This window comes from Notolepis coatsorum (assembly GCF_963971535.1).
Source record: "Notolepis coatsorum genome assembly, chromosome: 18".
NCBI lineage: Eukaryota > Metazoa > Chordata > Actinopteri > Aulopiformes > Paralepididae > Notolepis > Notolepis coatsorum.
The window spans coordinates 84,767,779-84,785,167 of NC_140182.1; the positions used below are offsets into that span (position 1 = coordinate 84,767,779).

At 39.1% G+C, this 17,389-nt stretch overlaps 1 protein-coding gene across 1 annotated transcript in view; it reads left to right on the forward strand.

Annotated features, from left to right (window-relative positions):
* The window catches only part of LOC311245416 (forkhead box protein P4-like), a gene marked incomplete at both ends in the record, with an annotated part of 26,770 nt that extends 11,220 nt beyond the window's left edge, over window positions 1-15,550 (forward strand). Inside the window, 12 exons of the mRNA XM_084335259.1 lie at window positions 719-808; window positions 1,518-1,620; window positions 5,452-5,647; window positions 5,986-6,073; window positions 8,745-8,828; window positions 10,694-10,886; window positions 11,536-11,612; window positions 11,721-11,822; window positions 11,936-12,057; window positions 14,458-14,527; window positions 14,638-14,789; window positions 15,421-15,550. Coding sequence (XP_084191385.1) covers window positions 719-808; window positions 1,518-1,620; window positions 5,452-5,647; window positions 5,986-6,073; window positions 8,745-8,828; window positions 10,694-10,886; window positions 11,536-11,612; window positions 11,721-11,822; window positions 11,936-12,057; window positions 14,458-14,527; window positions 14,638-14,789; window positions 15,421-15,550 — 1,407 coding nt within the window. The remainder of the gene's footprint in view (window positions 1-718; window positions 809-1,517; window positions 1,621-5,451; window positions 5,648-5,985; window positions 6,074-8,744; window positions 8,829-10,693; window positions 10,887-11,535; window positions 11,613-11,720; window positions 11,823-11,935; window positions 12,058-14,457; window positions 14,528-14,637; window positions 14,790-15,420) is intronic.
* Window positions 15,551-17,389: the final 1,839 nt, after the last annotated feature.

The following is a 17,389-nucleotide window of genomic DNA, read 5'->3' on the forward strand; positions in this document are numbered from 1 at the left end:
ATCTATCGAGCTATCTACTTTCTAGCAATGCGATAGTTATACAATACCGGCAGTTCATTGACCAGAGGTACTTATACTGAATAGTGATATAGGACGAATAGTTCCACTCTCTCTTCCTCCTGTGTAGTTTATCTCTGTATTCCTCTGTGCTGCTGCAGGTGTCCTGGCTATGATGTCTCCACAGCTGTGCAGCAGATTCTGTTCCCCAGTCAGCTGCAGCTCTCCTCCACCAGCAGCAACAAGCCTTCTGCTGCAGCAGGTACTGACAAGGTCACACTGCACTAGGGTGTATGTAATGTAATAATGTACACATTATTACCATATCAAAGCAAGTGTAGAATGCTTACAATTAACAAGTTCATTGTGTGATGTGTTTTGCTGTTATGAGTTGCACCAATAGGAAACAACTGTTAGCCATCGGCTGTGCGTTGTAACATAAATTAATCGGCTTGCATTCATGCACATTTTTCCAAAATCACCAGTGTTAAAAAAGGAACCAGTGATGAGTTTCACCAATAATATTTTCCATCAATAATAGTTTTGGATCAGTAACCTGCAACCTTAAACTATAGATGGAAATTAGCTTCTGCTAAATCTGGTGCAAACATGTTTCATGTGACAATGATTAATGTAAATGCACATACATCTATAAATAAAAAGTCTATAAATAAAACAATTATAATAATAATTGTAAAACCTTGTCTTATTTTTTTTACAGCAACATTTAAAAGAGTTTTACAAGAAGCAACAAGAGCAGATGCACCTCCATCTGCGACAACAGCACCCAGGCAAGAAGCCAAGGAGGTGTGTTTATTTTCTATGGTCTTCTATCAAGCTTGTGTGTGTGTGTGTGTGTGTGTGTGTGGTGTGTGTGTGTGTGTGTGTGTGTGTGTGTGTGTGTGTGTGTGTGTGTGTGTGTGTGTGTGTGTGTGTGTGTGTGTGTGTGTGTGTGTGTGTGTGTGTGTGTGTGTGTGTGTGTGTGTGTGTGTGTGTGTGTGTGTGCGTGTGCGAACTAAAAAGCAGTGGTGGATGAAATGTTGCACATAGGCTGACTACAGCAGGCCAGGTATCTGAATTCTGAAATATTTAGCATATCGGTCAATGACAAGTATTTTATTAAATTAATTTCCATCATTGTCCATTGAAATACAATAGATTCAGAATTAAGTAATACCTTTTGAACACAGGAGGGATATGCAGTTCGCTGCTCAGAACCCCAGGGAATCATCTCTCTGGCCCCTGTTTACAACCTGAAAATTCATAGTGACCCTTATGTCATTGTCTTATACATTAAAACATTTATGAATACATTTCTATCATTGACTCTCTCTCTCTCTCTCTCTCTCTCTCTCTCTCTCTCTCCTCTCTCTCTCTCTCTCTCTCTCTCTCTCTCTCTCTCTCTCTCTCTCTCTCTCTCTCTCTCTCTCTCTCTCTCTCTCTCTCTCTCTCTCTCTCTCTCTCTCTCTCTCTCTCTCTCTCTCTCTCTCTCTCTCTCTCTCTCTCTCTCTGTTTACCAGCTCTCTCCACAGCAGCTTGTGTTCCAGCAGCTCTTCCAGCTCCAACAGCAGCAGCAGATTCTCAGGGTGCAGAGACCAGTCCTGACCTCTCCACTGTCTCCAGGTCCTACATCTTCATGACTTTATTCCTTACAAGAAATATCATGATATGTTCATTATGCTTTGGTCACTACAGATGGATTATACCATGATATTATATACATCCTGTGCTCCTACTGCAGCCCTGAACAGATTTAATATCTATGTTGTACAGTATGGTTTAATTCTCAATGTTCTCTGTGTTGTACAGTATGTTTTTAATACTCAATGTTCTCTGTGTGTACAGTATGTTTTAATACTCTGTGTTGTACGGTATGTTTTTAATTCTCAATGTTCTCTGTGTTGTACGGTATGTTTTTAATACTCTGTGTGTACGGTATTGTTTTAATACTCTGTGTTGTACGGTATGTTTTTAATATTCTGTGTTCTCTGTGTTGTACAGTTGTTTTTAATTCTCAATGTTCTCTGTGTTGTACAGTATGTTTTAATACTCAATGTTCTCTGTGTTGTACAGTATGTTTTTAATACTCTGTGTTGTACAGTATCTTTTTAATTCTCTGTGTTCTCTGTGTTGTACAGTATGTTTTTAATTCTCAATGTTCTCTGTGTTGTACAGTATGTTTTTAATACTCAATGTTCTCTGTGTTGTACAGTATGTTTTAATACTCGTGTGTTCTCTGTGTTGTACAGTATGTTTTTAATACTCTGTGTTGTACGGTATGTTATTAATTCTCAATGTTCTCTGTGTTGTACAGTATGTTTTTAATACTCTGTGTTGTACGGTATGTTTTTAATACTCAATGTTCTCTGTGTTGTACGGTATGTTGTTTAATACTCTGTGTTCACTGTGTTGTACAGTATGTTTTTAATACTCTGTGTTCTCTGTGTTGTACAGTATGTTTTTAATTCTCAATGTTCTCTGTGTTGTACAGTATGTTTTTAATACTCTGTGTTCTCTGTGTTGTACAGTATGTTTTTAATTCTCAATGTTCTCTGTGTTGTACAGTATGTTTTAATACTCTGTGGTCTCTGTGTTGTACAGTATGTTTTAATTCTCAATGTTCTCTGTGTTGTACAGTATGTTTTTAATACTCTGTGGTCTCTGTGTTGTACAGTATGTTTTTAATACTCTGTGTTCTCTGTGTTGTACAGTATGTTTTTAATTCTCAATGTTCTCTGTGTTGTACGGTATGTTTTTAATACTCTGTGTTGTACGGTATGTTTTAATACTCTGTGTTGTACGGTATGTTTTTAATTATCTGTGTTCTCTGTGTTGTACAGTATGTTTTAATTCTCAATGTTCTCTGTGTTGTACAGTATGTTTTTAATACTCAATGTTCTCTGTGTTGTACAGTATGTTTTTAATACTCTGTGTTGTACAGTATCTTTTAATTCTCTGTGTTCTCTGTGTTGTACAGTATGTTTTTTAATTCTCAATGTTCTCTGTGTTGTACAGTATGTTTTTAATACTCATGTTCTCTGTGTTGTTCAGTATGTTTTTAATACTCTGTGTTCTCTGTGTTGTACAGTATGTTTTTAATACTCTGTGTTGTACGGTATGTTATTAATTCTCAATGTTCTCTGTGTTGTACAGTATGTTTTTAATACTCTGTGTTGTACGGTATGTTTTAATACTCAATGTTCTCTGTGTTGTACGGTATGTTTTTAATACTCTGTGTTCACTGTGTTGTACAGTATGTTTTTATTACTCTGTGTTCTCTGTGTTGTACAGTATGTTTTTAATTCTCAATGTTCTCTGTGTTGTACAGTATGTTTTTAATACTCTGTGTTCTCTGTGTTGTACAGTATGTTTTTAATTCTCAATGTTCTCTGTGTTGTACAGTATGTTTTTAATACTCTGTGGTCTCTGTGTTGTACATATGTTTTTAATTCTCAATGTTCTCTGTGTTGTACAGTATGTTTTTAATACTCTGTGGTCTTGTGTTGTACAGTATGTTTTTAATACTCTGTGTTCTCTGTGTGTACAGTATGTTTTCCATCTTATGCTCAGCCGGGTGGCAGATTGAGTGAAGCATCTGCAAACCAATAAAGCACTTTGCTCAGATTTAGAGGACATATCCATTGGGTCAAACGGTAGCTAACCCTCTAGCTGCCTATCCCAAGCTACCCCAGTGTATCCTTAATGAATAACCATACCCCTAGTATGCATGTACCTTGATCTATATTGTTGTGGAATATTTAAAATGAGCCAATCAGTGAAACTGTAGAAATTCAGACGAGTCCATTTGTATATATAAAAATATCAATAGTTTATTTCTGTGGCCACAGAGCTCAGTTTACAATCACACACACGAACGTCTGACCGGAAGGATGAGACAGAGCTCTGATCAGATTTACAATACATAATTGACATGACATACATAAGATGCCCAGATATGACAAGAAATGTAAACAGAAATGCCCTAGTGAGAAAATGAAAACAAAGACTTTATGTCTTCACACAAAGAACTGGAGTCCAGGCCAAATGTCATATCTCCTAAACCTTGGCCGTTGTTATAGCAACACTGTCAGACTGTCGCCTATAGTGTCTGAGCTGTAGTTAACCTATTAACTAGTCAAGGCTGTGCAGAGATTTAACACAGATCTATAGACATGATAATATTTTCCAAGACAATATGTAAGGGTTCAGACACCAATGTTGGTAAAACCAACGTTCGATGTTGTTTCTTGTGTGTTATAGCTGGCTTCAGTCCCGCAGAGCTCCTGCAGATATGGAAAGAGCTGACTAATGGCCTATCGGAAGACAAAAGCACAAAGATGGACAATCTGGACTCTAGCACTAGCCTCCATGCATCTACCAACATAAGCCAAGCCAAGACATAAGCCAAGCCAAGACGTCAGGGAGACAGGTCAATGGCCAACGTTCTCACACCTCTCGCAAGGCAGAATGGTATGTGTTCTATCTGCTCAGGCTGTACATAAGTACTGAGAAGGCAGCAGCTGATATTGCCTTTTTGTAAACATCAAAGGGTTGTCATCTATAGACATTTTTTTTTCTTTGGGAGCGGGAGGTGTTTGTTTGTGAACGCGAGTCTTCTCTTTTAATTCCCCTTGGGACAGCATTTTGTTTTGTTTGTTTGCCCCCCCCCCCCCCCCCCCCACCACCTAAAGTAGCTTCAGTAAAGTTTACATGACTACATGTAATAAATCAAAAGCGAGGTTTTCCTTTATTTTCACAGTGCTCTCTCCTCCACCTCTCTGTCATTCTACGTTATCTGAAAAAGAAAACAAAATTCCCTGATGTTTTTCTTTGTTTTGTTTTTATTGTCTGCATTTTGCAGCTATGATCTTTAAAGATCCTCTCCACTCAGAGACATGTTTTTTTTTCATGTTTAACTCATCTTGGAGGCATGGCTTTGACTATATAGATTGTCATTTGTGCAGGACTTGTCACCAGAGCCCCCTTTTCACATTATTCCAATGGAGAGGGAGAGCTTCTCTGTACTTCCCTGAAATCTGAGTTACATGTGTGATGTCACTAATGGACCTGTCTCAAACCCTGCCCCTTTTCTTGATCCTCCAATCACAACTGTCGCTTACCTCGGACAAACTTGGTTTGTCCGAGGTAAGCGACAGTTGTGATTGGAGGATCAAGAAAAGAGGGCAGGGTTTGAGATAGGTCTATTGGTCAAACCTATCACGGTCCAATGTGTGGTAACTTGACACCTTTAGCTTCAGCATAAACAGAAAGATGAATAGGTATTGACATGTCTTGAAATAATATAAGCTACCGACTTGGAATTCCTGGTAAATATGCTTGTTGCCAATTTGCATATTCATAGATCCTTGCGTTATCAATTAGGGTAAAGATTTAGAGATGCTGCTATGCCATTTCAGTAGTTCATTTGGTGGAATTAGGTGTTATTCAATATAGAAACATTTAAGGGGTTGAAACGCACCTGGAGGGAATTTGTTATCACGTTAAACGTCCTTCTCTCCTCCTCCTCCTCCTCCTCCTCCTTCAGTGCTGCTAAAGCAGACTGTACAACCACACACACGCTCTACAGTCATGGTGTGTGTAACTGGCCAGGATGTGAGTCTGTCTTTGAAACCTTCATCCAGTTTATCAAGTAGGTTTCAAGTCATCCTTACGCATTTCTCTGCAGTTTAGCTGCTTTCCTACATGTTCTGTATTGTGTGTGTGTGTTTACGTGTGGAGTGTACATGTGTTTGTGCACTTGTATGTATCCATGCGTGGTCCAGGTGTGGCTTGTTCATGTGCTCCTAAAAATTATGTGTTGGCATAACAGCATGTGTTGTCCATGTACAGTATGCATTGACACAGGTTGCGTGTAACCCCGTTGTGTCATATTTTCAACACATTCTCAAATGCTTAGTTAGAGACATCCTGAGTTATTTCAACGTGTATTTTTTAAGAGTGTGTTTTACCCCTTCGGTGTGTTCTCAGGCACTTGGGTAGCGAACACACTCTGGATGACAGGAGCACCGCTCAATGCAGAGTGCAGATGCAAGTGGTGCAGCAACTGGACCTTCAGGTGAGTGTTTATCCCCTAAAGATGCGTTTTGTTTTAACACGTCCATCTTATGAATTGTTATTGTTCCCTTGGGTCTGCCTGGGCCCTGCACTTAAAGGATCAATAGGTGGCTGACGATCTTTGGCAACATTTTAGATGTCTTATTATCTCGACAGTACTCAGGACAGGACTTTTTCATTTAAAACAAACTGCTGATTTGTACACAATTTGGGGTTGGTGGGGCCTACCTCCCTCCCTCTTAAACGATCAAACAATAAAAAAAAAAATTAAAAACGAAAGAAAACAATCAAACAAATAGAGAATCAATGACATCAAAGGATGTCATTCCTCAGAGGACAGATTCCCTCCTAAACGGTCTGGGAGTTGTTCAAGGCAGGATGAGACAAAGATCCTGCAACGGGCCAGCGCCCTCCTTCTGGCTCTGGGCTCAAAGCAAGATCTCACTTAAACTCAACGTAACTACAAGAGGGTGGGTGGTTTGTCCTTTGCTGACCCGCCCTCCCTGCTGTCCCCCTGCTGGGACTCCCGGCTGGGCTGGACATTCTTCTATTTATTATGACTATAACACTTACACTGTCCTCTTCTCTGCCACACATCCCACATTTTCTATGTTCTGTATGTCTGTCCATTATGTCTCTTAACGGTTTCATGTTATTTTCTTTATGTCTGTCCATTATGTCTCTTAACGGTTTCATGTTATTTTCTTTATGTCTGTCCATTATGTCTCTTAACGGTTTCATGTTATTTTCTTTATGTCTGTCCATTATGTCTCTTAACTGTTTCATGTTATTTTCTGTACATCTGTCCATTATGTCTCTTAACTGTTTCATGTTATTTTCTTTATGTCTGTCCATTATGTCTCTTAACTGTTTCATGTTATTTTCTTTATGTCTGTCCATTATGTCTCTTAACGGTTTCATGTTATTTTCTTTATGTCTGTCCATTATGTCTCTTAACGGTTTCATGTTATTTTCTTTATGTCTGTCCATTATGTCTCTTAACGGTTTCATGTTATTTTCTTTATGTCTGTCCATTATGTCTCTTAACTGTTTCATGTTATTTTCTGTACGTCTGTCCATTATGTCTCTTAACTGTTTCATGTTATTTTCTTTATGTCTGTCCATTATGTCTCTTAACTGTTTCATGTTATTTTCTTTATGTCTGTCCATTACGTATCTTAACTGTTTCATGTTATTTTCTTTATGTCTGTCCATTATGTCTCTTAACGGTTTCATGTTATTTTCTTTATGTCTGTCCATTATGTCTCTTAACGGTTTCATGTTATTTTCTTTATGTCTGTCCATTATGTCTCTTAACTGTTTCATGTTATTTTCTGTACGTCTGTCCATTATGTCTCTTAACTGTTTCATGTTATTTTCTTTATGTCTGTCCATTATGTCTCTTAACTGTTTCATGTTATTTTCTTTATGTCTGTCCATTACGTATCTTAACTGTTTCATGTTATTTTCTTTATGTCTGTCCATTATGTCTCTTAACTATTTCATGTTATTTTCTTTACGTCTGTCCATTATGTCTCTTAACTATTTCATGTTATTTTCTTTACGTCTGTCCATTACGTATCTTATTTGTCTTTTATGTCACTGCTTTTTGTTTGTAACACTTTTTCACCAATAATAAATAAAAAAATAAAAAAATAAAATAAGATGTTTGATACCGAAATTGTTCCGGTAAGGGGCAGGAGCTAAAACAATGACATCCAATCAAACGAGTGACCATGTCAAATTATTGGAATGAGCGAGCTGTCTATCAAACCCTCTAGAGACATGCACGTGTGTTACTGTATGTACATAACAGTTGCTACCTAGCGGGGCGTGGTTCCTGATGCGTTCTGATTGGGAAGGGCATTGTCGAGTTTGGTTTAAGAATTTAATTTAAGAAATATTTTAAAGTTTTGCCCAAAATCAACATCCGCCTATTGCTTCTTTAAGAGGCACCTAGATGCGCGTCTGACTATTGACTGTACCCACACAGTGATGCCTTCATCAGGATCAGCACAAGGAACCCTTTGTTCGCTGCAATTCAACAAATGTACAGGACGTTGTCATGGTGACAAATGTGAAAAGACATGAACAATTTACAGAGTCACAAAGACATTATGGTACAATGGCAACATGACCTTCCATACAGTGCACTTGGACAGCCTACTACAAACATGTTTCATATCAAATCATACATGACTGTGGCCAATTTTCCACCGTCAACTAAAAACACACCTCTTCAAACAATATCGGAAATTGTATATGTACCCTATGATACTATATTTCCACTACTACTTATCATGCTAATATGTCTATACTACTATGCACTCCAAGCTTTATACTATTTGACGAACAACGCCACTGACCCTTAGCTGCCAGAGATGTACCTCTCTTGCTAACTTGTTGTTCGCAATAAAGTAAGTCAGCTAAATTACTGTTTATAAATGCAATTGTACTATAATGTCACTTCCCAATGTCCCATTGTTTGATTTTCAGTTTTCACAGAGTCCAACACATTTTCATTTGAAGTTTAACCAGAAATTAGCAAAGCAATGTCTCAGACTTATTTCAATAAGTTATGATTGACAGTATTACCTTGAAATACTCTGTATGGTCAACTCTGTAACTACTCTGACTGTGTTCTCCTCCTCCTTCCCTCCCTTCTCGAACAGCTTTCTAAAGAACGAGAACGTCTGCAGGCGATGATGGCTCACCTGCACCTGCCACCATCAGAGGCTCAGTCGCTACCTGCTTCTGTGAGTTGTACTGTCTCCACACACACACACGCACGCACGCACGCACGCACGCACGCACGCACGCACGCACGCACGCACGCACGCACGCACGCACGCACGCACGCACGCACACACACACACACACACACACACACACACACACACACACACACACACACACACACACACACACACACACACACACACACACACACACACACTCTCTCTCTCTCTTCTCTCTCTCTGATATAGCTGCTGACCCATGCAACAGGTACATAGTCAGGTATAGTCTGCATTGATACATAGGTGGGAGTGAACAACATAGACAAAGCAAATGGCTTGTAAATTGTATGGTTCTTTTAAAAGTAATGCTACGCTATAAGAAACCTATCAGTGTCCCCCAGCTGGCTGTAAGCAGCCCTGCGGACAATACGCTGTGGAGTGTGAAAATAACACCTCATCTTCTCAGGCCTGTGGCAGCACTGAGAGCTGATCAGCACACCGATGGCCCGTAATTGGTGTTTAGTGCTGTGACCTGGCAAGAAAGTATGGTTGGATGAGCCTAAAAAAAACATGGTTTTCGTTTTTCATCTTTCTTTTAGAAAACCTAGAGTCTCCAAGTTGCTGAGATTACCGGCGGGATGGTGTAACCTGTGCGAGATTAGGGTCATGCACATTTGACAATGTGTTCGGAGAACAACACAGATGTTATAATAAAAAAGGCTCATCAGCGTCTGTACTGTCTTCGCAAACTAAACTCCTTTGGAGTTGACCAGAGAATTCTGACAATGTTTTATTCTTCCTTTATTGAGAGTATTTTAACCTTTTCATTTGTATGCTGGTTCACATCCCTCTGTCAAAGAGACAAGAACAAACTGCAAGGTGTTGTCAACCTTAGCTCAAAAATATCGGCAGAACACAAAGATCCCTAATGCAGTTTTACAATGCCCAAGTGCTCAAGAAAGCACACGAAATAATTGATGACCCCACACATGTCCTTCATGTGTGTTTTGACCTGCTGCCCTCAGGAAAGCGCTTTAGACAGCCTGCCTGCAAAACAAACAGAAGGAAATTTGGGTTTGTACCAGAGGCCATTCGACTGGTGAATGGCCACAGTACAAGGAAAGGTCAGTTTACAAACGTGCACCCTTTGACCCCTTGATTTTAATATTTTAATATTTGACGAAAGTGCACTTTTTATACCGACCAAATCTATTTATTTATCTATTGGACTGACAGATCAACAGTGTAGGGATCCCATTCTGGCAGTGTCATGTCTTTTATGCTTTGAAGTGTCATGTATGTCTCTTGTCCCTGTTTTGTCCTGTTCTGTCTTGAATGTATAGGAATGCAGCTGTTTGTGATATCATGCCTTAAATTGTCCCTTGCGGGACTAATAAAGTTTTTTGAATTTAATTGAATTGAATGTTTTCATATCAGATTTTAATGTGACTTTTCTTTTTGAAGTATTGCCATAGTGAAGCTTACATTTTCCAGGCACAGGTGCAAGACTCCTCACGGAGGGCGACTCACTTCATAATGGGAACACTGAGCACACTCCTGTTTCTTTTTACGGAGCACAGCTGTTGGCACCAGATGGCTGCCCGTGTGTTTTAGACAACAGACCCAGCAGACATGTTAGGATAATGGGGAAGCTAATCATTTGCTAATCTAGCTAATATTGCACCATAAACACTCACCAAACAATTTCACCCTATAATTAGTAATGATTGACTTCCTCCTTAGGATACTAGCAGAATCACCTCCGCAGAGGCGAATCGAATCACTCTGTTACACTCCATTGAGAAACCCCACCCTCTTTCTCCATCTCATTTCTGCATTCACACTTTTTTATCTTGTTGCTAATTTGGTGTGTGTTTCTTTAGCTGAGCTCGGTATCAGAAGGAGTCACATCCGGCCCTCCTCTCAACCCCACTGATCTGACCCAGTTGTCTCCGCCAACCCTGGCTCCTGTCAGCCCCCCACCCCAGGGCTTTGGAGGAGTGTTGCCCAGCCGTAAACCCTGTGCTGGGGCCATGCGACGACATCATCACCCCTCGCTCTCTTCTCTGTCCTCGGGTAAAACATTCGTTAGACGTATTTGTATTATATACTTATAGTATACTGATACTATTTTATACTTACAATTTATAAAGATACTAGATATAAATAGATATAAAGATATTATAAAGATACAACTAGATACTGAGGGTAACTTTAAATATTGCATAATAATATTGCATAATAATCTACTCTATCTATCTATCTATCTATCTATCTATCTATCTATCTATCTATCTATCTATCTATCTATCTATCTATCTATCTATCTATCTATCTATCTATCTATCTATCTATCTATCTATCTATCTATCTATCTATCTATCTATCTATCTATCTATCTATCTATCTATCTATCTATCTATCTATCTATCTATCTATCTATCTATCTATCTATCTATCTATCTATCTATCTATCTATCTATCTATCTATCTATCTATCTATCTATCTATCTATCTATCTATCTATCTATCTATCTATCTATCTATCTATCTATCTATCTATCTATCTATCTATCTATCTATCTATCTATCTATCTATCTATCTATCTATCTATCTATCTATCTATCTATCTATCTATCTATCTATCTATCTATCTATCTATCTATCTATCTATCTATCTATCTATCTATCTATCTATCTATCTATCTATCTTTTTCCTTCCAGAAAATGAATCATCTTTTCAGCTCTACAAGAATGCTGATATCAGACCACCCTTTACCTATGCAACACTGATCAGACAGGTAATATAAGTTTAGAGCCAATTGAATGCTACAATGATGACAACATAATAATCTCAAGATTTTACATATACAGTTTGTTTAGTTTTTCAATGTTATTTCCCCCTTTAGGCTATAATGGAAGCATCCGACTTGCAGTTAACACTCAACGAGATTTACAGCTGGTTTACTCACACATTTGCTTATTTCAGACGGAATGCTGCAACGTGGAAGGTATTAAACCTAAAAAAATAGGAATCTGATTATTTATAAGTATTTGAGATGTTTCCCCTCATTTTGAGTTAAAGTGGTATCTCAAAGTTGATTGGTGATGTTTCCTGTCTCAGAACGCAGTGCGCCACAACCTGAGCCTCCATAAGTGTTTTGTGCGTGTGGAGAACATGAAGGGGGCCGTGTGGACGGTGGACGAGGTGGAGTACCAGCGGAGGAGAGCCCAGAAGATCACAGGGTACAAAATGGACCACAGGGTTACAGGGAACAAAGGGATCACAGGCTACATGATACAGGGAACAAAAGGGTTACAGTCTACATGATATAGGGAACAAAAGGGTTACAGTCTACATGATACAGGGAACAAAAGGGTTACAATCTACAGGATACAGGGAACAAAGGGATCACAGTCTACAGGATACAGGGAACAAAAGGGTTACAGTCTACAGGATACAGGGAACAAAGGGATCACAGTCTACATGATACAGGGAACAAAAGGGTTACAGTCTACAGGATACAGGGAACAAAAGGGTTACAGTCTACAGGATACAGGGAACAAAGGGATCACAGTCTACAGGATACAGGGAACAAAAGGGTTACAGTCTACAGGATACAGGGAACAAAAGGGTCACAGGCTACATGATACAGGGAACAAAAGAGTCACAGTCTACAGGATACAGGGAACAAAAGGGTCACAGTCTACAGGATACAGGGAACAAAGGGATCACATGCTACAGGGTTACAGGGAACAAAAGGATCACAGTCTACAGGATACAGGGAACAAAGGGATCACAGTCTACAGGATACAGGGAACAAAAGGGTCACAGTCTACATGATACAGGGAACAAAAGGATTACAGTCTACATGATATAGGGAACAAAAGGGTCACAGGGTACATGGAACAAAGGGGTCACAGGGTACACAGGATACAGGGAACAAAAGGAGCACAGGGTAGAGGGAACAAAGGGGTCACAGGGTACAGGGAACAAAGGGGTCACAGGGTACAGGGAACAAAGGGGTCACAGGATACAGGGAACAAAGGGGTCACAGGATACAGGGAACAAAGGGATCACAGGCTACAGGATACAGGGAACAAAGGGGTCACAGGATACAGGGAACAAAGGGGTCACAGGGTACAGGATACAGGGAACAAAGGGGTCACAGGGTACAGGGAACAAAGGGGTCACAGGATACAGGGAACAAAAGGAGTACAGGATACAGGGAACAAAAGGAGCACAGGGTACAGGGAACAAAGGGGTCACAGGATACAGGGAACAAAGACAGGGTACAGGATACAGGGAACAAAAGGATCACAGGGTAAAAAGGTGTCACAAGGTAAAATAGTGTCACAGTTTAAAGAAGTGTCACAGGGCATGGGGTACAAGGTCACAGGGTACAAAAGAGTCACAGGGTACAAAAGGGTCACAGGGTTGATTGATTGATTGAAAACTTTAAGTAACAGATTGCAGAATGGGTACAGTACAGTACAACTCAATACACACAATTGTTTTGTGGGATGCAGACCAGAGAAAGACTTTCATCTTGTTTACATCAGGGTCCCCCATTTTCAATTCATAATGACATTTATGACATACACAACATACAGGTATACAGATATAAAAATCTAATCTAATCATCTAATCTAATCATGACATTTATGAGATATACAGTACTGTTACATTTGTGACATACAAGATATGCAAATATACAGTACTGTTAAACAGAGGTCCTAACAGTACATATATACATACGAGGGGAAGGGAAATGTACATTAGGAGGGGGTGGGTGGGTGTTCGGACATTTACGGGGGCCAGTTTCGAATTGCAGCCTCCCATAGGTGCTCTTTTAGAGCGGTTTTGAAGGTGGGTAGGGATTCACATTTTTTACGGCTGTGGGTAGGGCGTTCCACATTGATGTTGCATAATTGCTAAACGTGTTTAGTCCCTTGTTTGTGCCGAATCTGGGTTGCACATGATTTGTGGAACTCCCTCTGGTGTTGTGGTCGTGGTATTCACTGACCTTTGGGAAGTACCTCAACATGTACATGGGTACCTTAGTGGTGTAGTGTATCTTGTAGACCAGGCCCATTGCAAGTTGCTGTACTCCATCGTCTACTCTAAGCCATCCTAGGGTACAAAAGGGTCACAGGGTACAGGTGGCAGTGGCTCAGGAAGTAGAGTGATTGTCTGATCATTTGAAGATTTGATCCCGGCTCCTCATAACTTCATGTGGAAGTGTCCTTGAGCAAGGCACTTAACCCCTAACTACTCCCGATGAGCTGGTTGGTGCCTTGTATGGTTGCCTTTGCTGTGTGTGTGTGTGAATGGGTGAATGTGAGGCATAAGTTGTAAAGCGCTTTGAGTGGTCAGAACTTAGAAGATTCATAAAAGCGCAATATAAATACAGTCCATTTCCAAACATACACATCATATATGATGAAGAGTATGTCACTGCTCCCCATTGCATCCCACTGGGGTTTCCATGCATATCAAACTACACTTGACGTTTCCTGTTACATGAAAGAATACTAATCGCAGATATGGCAGGGTTTTTAATGCAAACCAGGTATTGATTTTTCTTTTCTGCCATTTGGACCAAGTGAGGACATTATGACAGTCTTACCATTGCTGTTCCGCAGGAGTCCAATGTTGATGAAAAACATGTCCTCCAGCCTGGCCTTGGAGACGGCTCTGAATGCTAACTTACAGGTGAGAGGGTTGCATTTTAGCTTGTCACTCAAGTGTCTCTTGATCACGGCAATCTGAACAGGTCGAGGTAAAGAAAAAGAACATTTACGTTTAACCCATCTTCCTTTTAGAGTGCACTGGCTGAGGCAGCTCTACCACGAGTAAAGAGTGGAAGCAAAGAGCTTGTCAGTAGCAGCTCTGTGTGTCGGATACAGGAGAACAGGCCACTAGACGTGGACACCAACAGCCACAGTAACCCCAACTCGTCTCCACAACTCCGGCAGTGAGTTCAGTTAATGTGAACACATGAAATGCTTAGATGTAGTCCTTTATCACTTTATTATTGGTGTTGTCCCTGTCCCTGTGCCAATGCCATGCATGTGAATTGTCCTGTTGTCACTGTGCCATGTGTGTCTGTCATACTGTGAAAACGTTCACTTCTCTACATACGTTGTTGTCACCAAGACCAAATCCAGAATTTCCAAAAAACAAACCTCACTCATGAATAAAAACAAAACAAAAAACAAGACCAACTCCTGTGTGTTATATTTGTTGAAGAAAGCATTTCTAATTTAATAGGATTCTTACTACAATAAATAGGGGCCTATCACGGATTGTTCAGTATATCCATTCTTCCTCCATGTTGGAAGAAACAATGGTTGCTACTGTATGTGCGGGGAAAAACAGTTGCTATGTGTTGATAATGATATGAGAAACATATGATTTCACAATTTGGTGTCTTATTGCATGCTTTTCCAGCGTTGTACCTACTCTACTACTAGACAGAAATATAGGTGTTTTCTTTTGAAAGTGGTTACAGACAGCCATGTTGGAAGAAGGAGAACTACACAAACATTACATGCAAGACCTCTATTGCTTGAAAAGACTCTTTGTTTTTTCCCCAATTCTTTCAGGTCACTGTTCGTTAAAGAGGAGACTTTAGATGACGACGAATCTTTGATGTTGATGGTAAAAGCAAGTGGTCGCGGTGCAGAGCTGCAGAGGGACGTGAGCGGAGATGAGGAGCTGTTTGACCTGGAATGATCCCTGCGACTGAGAGGGTCTCACATGTAGAACAATGACACGTATGAAGCAGACATGTAAAGGACTTGCCTTCATTAACAATAAGGAATATAGTGCACCCATCTTTTTTATTTGTAAAATAGAGTTTAGATGTGATTGAAAACACCAACTGTTGTTCATAATATACACAATTATTCTTTATTTTTTACATGTCTTTCCCACTACATCACTGATGACAATGAAAGGTGCTAACCCCAAAAAGTTTCCAAACTGTATGTGATTTTGAACACTGTAATGAAAGATTCTCACTTGTCTTGTCTGTAGATGACTGCATAACTGCTGCAGCCTACCATAATGCTGTTTTAACCAATGGGCATTCTATATCTATGTTACACCTTTCTTTACCCATCCACAGTATGACAGGTTAAAATGGCTGCTGTGAAAAGATACAGTCTGGAAGTTAGTACATTGCCATTATGTGACTATAAGGTCATCTCACTATGGCTTTGATTATGTTTATTAGATTGAAGCAATTTCCCCCCCTCAAATATAATTAGATTTATTTTTAGATTTAATCATATTAATTTATTTTTATTTGTATTTATTTGTACTTTATTTAAACTCTGGAGTCAATTGAGGGGGACCCCCAGTTTACATGATGGCATCAACAAATCCAAACACATACAGTACACAAATGTAAAAAAAAAAACTAAAACTAATAAATAGTTCAAATTTTTTTAAAGTTATACAGCTGAAGGAAAACATAACTAGAGTAGTAGCAGCATTGTGGAATAGTAACAGAATCCAGCAAAAACAAATATAGGTCGACAGTGTTGATACAAGGTGATACAAGGTGATACAAGAATTGACAAATGGAATGGCTGAAGAGTTTTAAATGTACTCACAAGCTGTAAATGTCTTTGACATAATGTATTGTTTGTAAACTTTGGAGACGAAATACACCTTATTTTGAGTTAAAGTGGTATCTCAAAGTTGCAAAAAGATTATTTACCATTGGAAAATTCCACTCTTTGTATATACCCGTCAACTTCTGGATAGGACTTTAAAATAATCTACTGTAAACGAACCTCTGCGATATCTGTTTTGAAATGGATCAACAAATGTTTTGATCATTTATTGTGATAATGTCTACAAGATATGGTCTGAATTATATAGGGATAATACGGTATTACAGTAAAGAGCGAATCACTGTGTTGTGTGGTGACTTTTCATTTCTCTCCTTGAGATATTGGAAAACGTGTACAGTATGTGCAATTAATCTTTTCTGCTGTATTCACACATTAATGTTACATGTTAAATAGAACACACACAAGCCAAAAAGATATCAGCGTAGATAACTGGCCATTTAGTCAGATTCCTTTAGAAAATAAGTGGTCAGTATGTCTCTTTCTGTCTCATTAGTCTTCTGAAAAACATATGAAATTACAGTCCAGCATTGTGTGCCTCAGTTGAATGGAAGAATTGTTGTTTTAAAACAATCCACTTTTATAAATATTTATTTAACAAGCGTTTGGAATGTATTCAGAACACATGAACTGTACTTTGTCTTTAATTGTATGTGCACAGTGTGTTATTATGGTGTAATAAATTATTGTAAACTGGGTCATTTGTGTTATCTATCATTTTTACTTGGGCTAACTTTAATAATAAATTATTCAACGTACTAGTCAGAAGTACCTAATCAATGTAATCCACACTGTAAAACAATGTACACTTTGACAGAGGACAAATATAGACATTCTTCAATGTAGACATTCTCTGTGTTTTTACAGTCCAACTGCAGTAGAAGTTAACCTTGATTTTCTTTCTTCTCAGTTGTGATTTATTGAGCCAATTGAT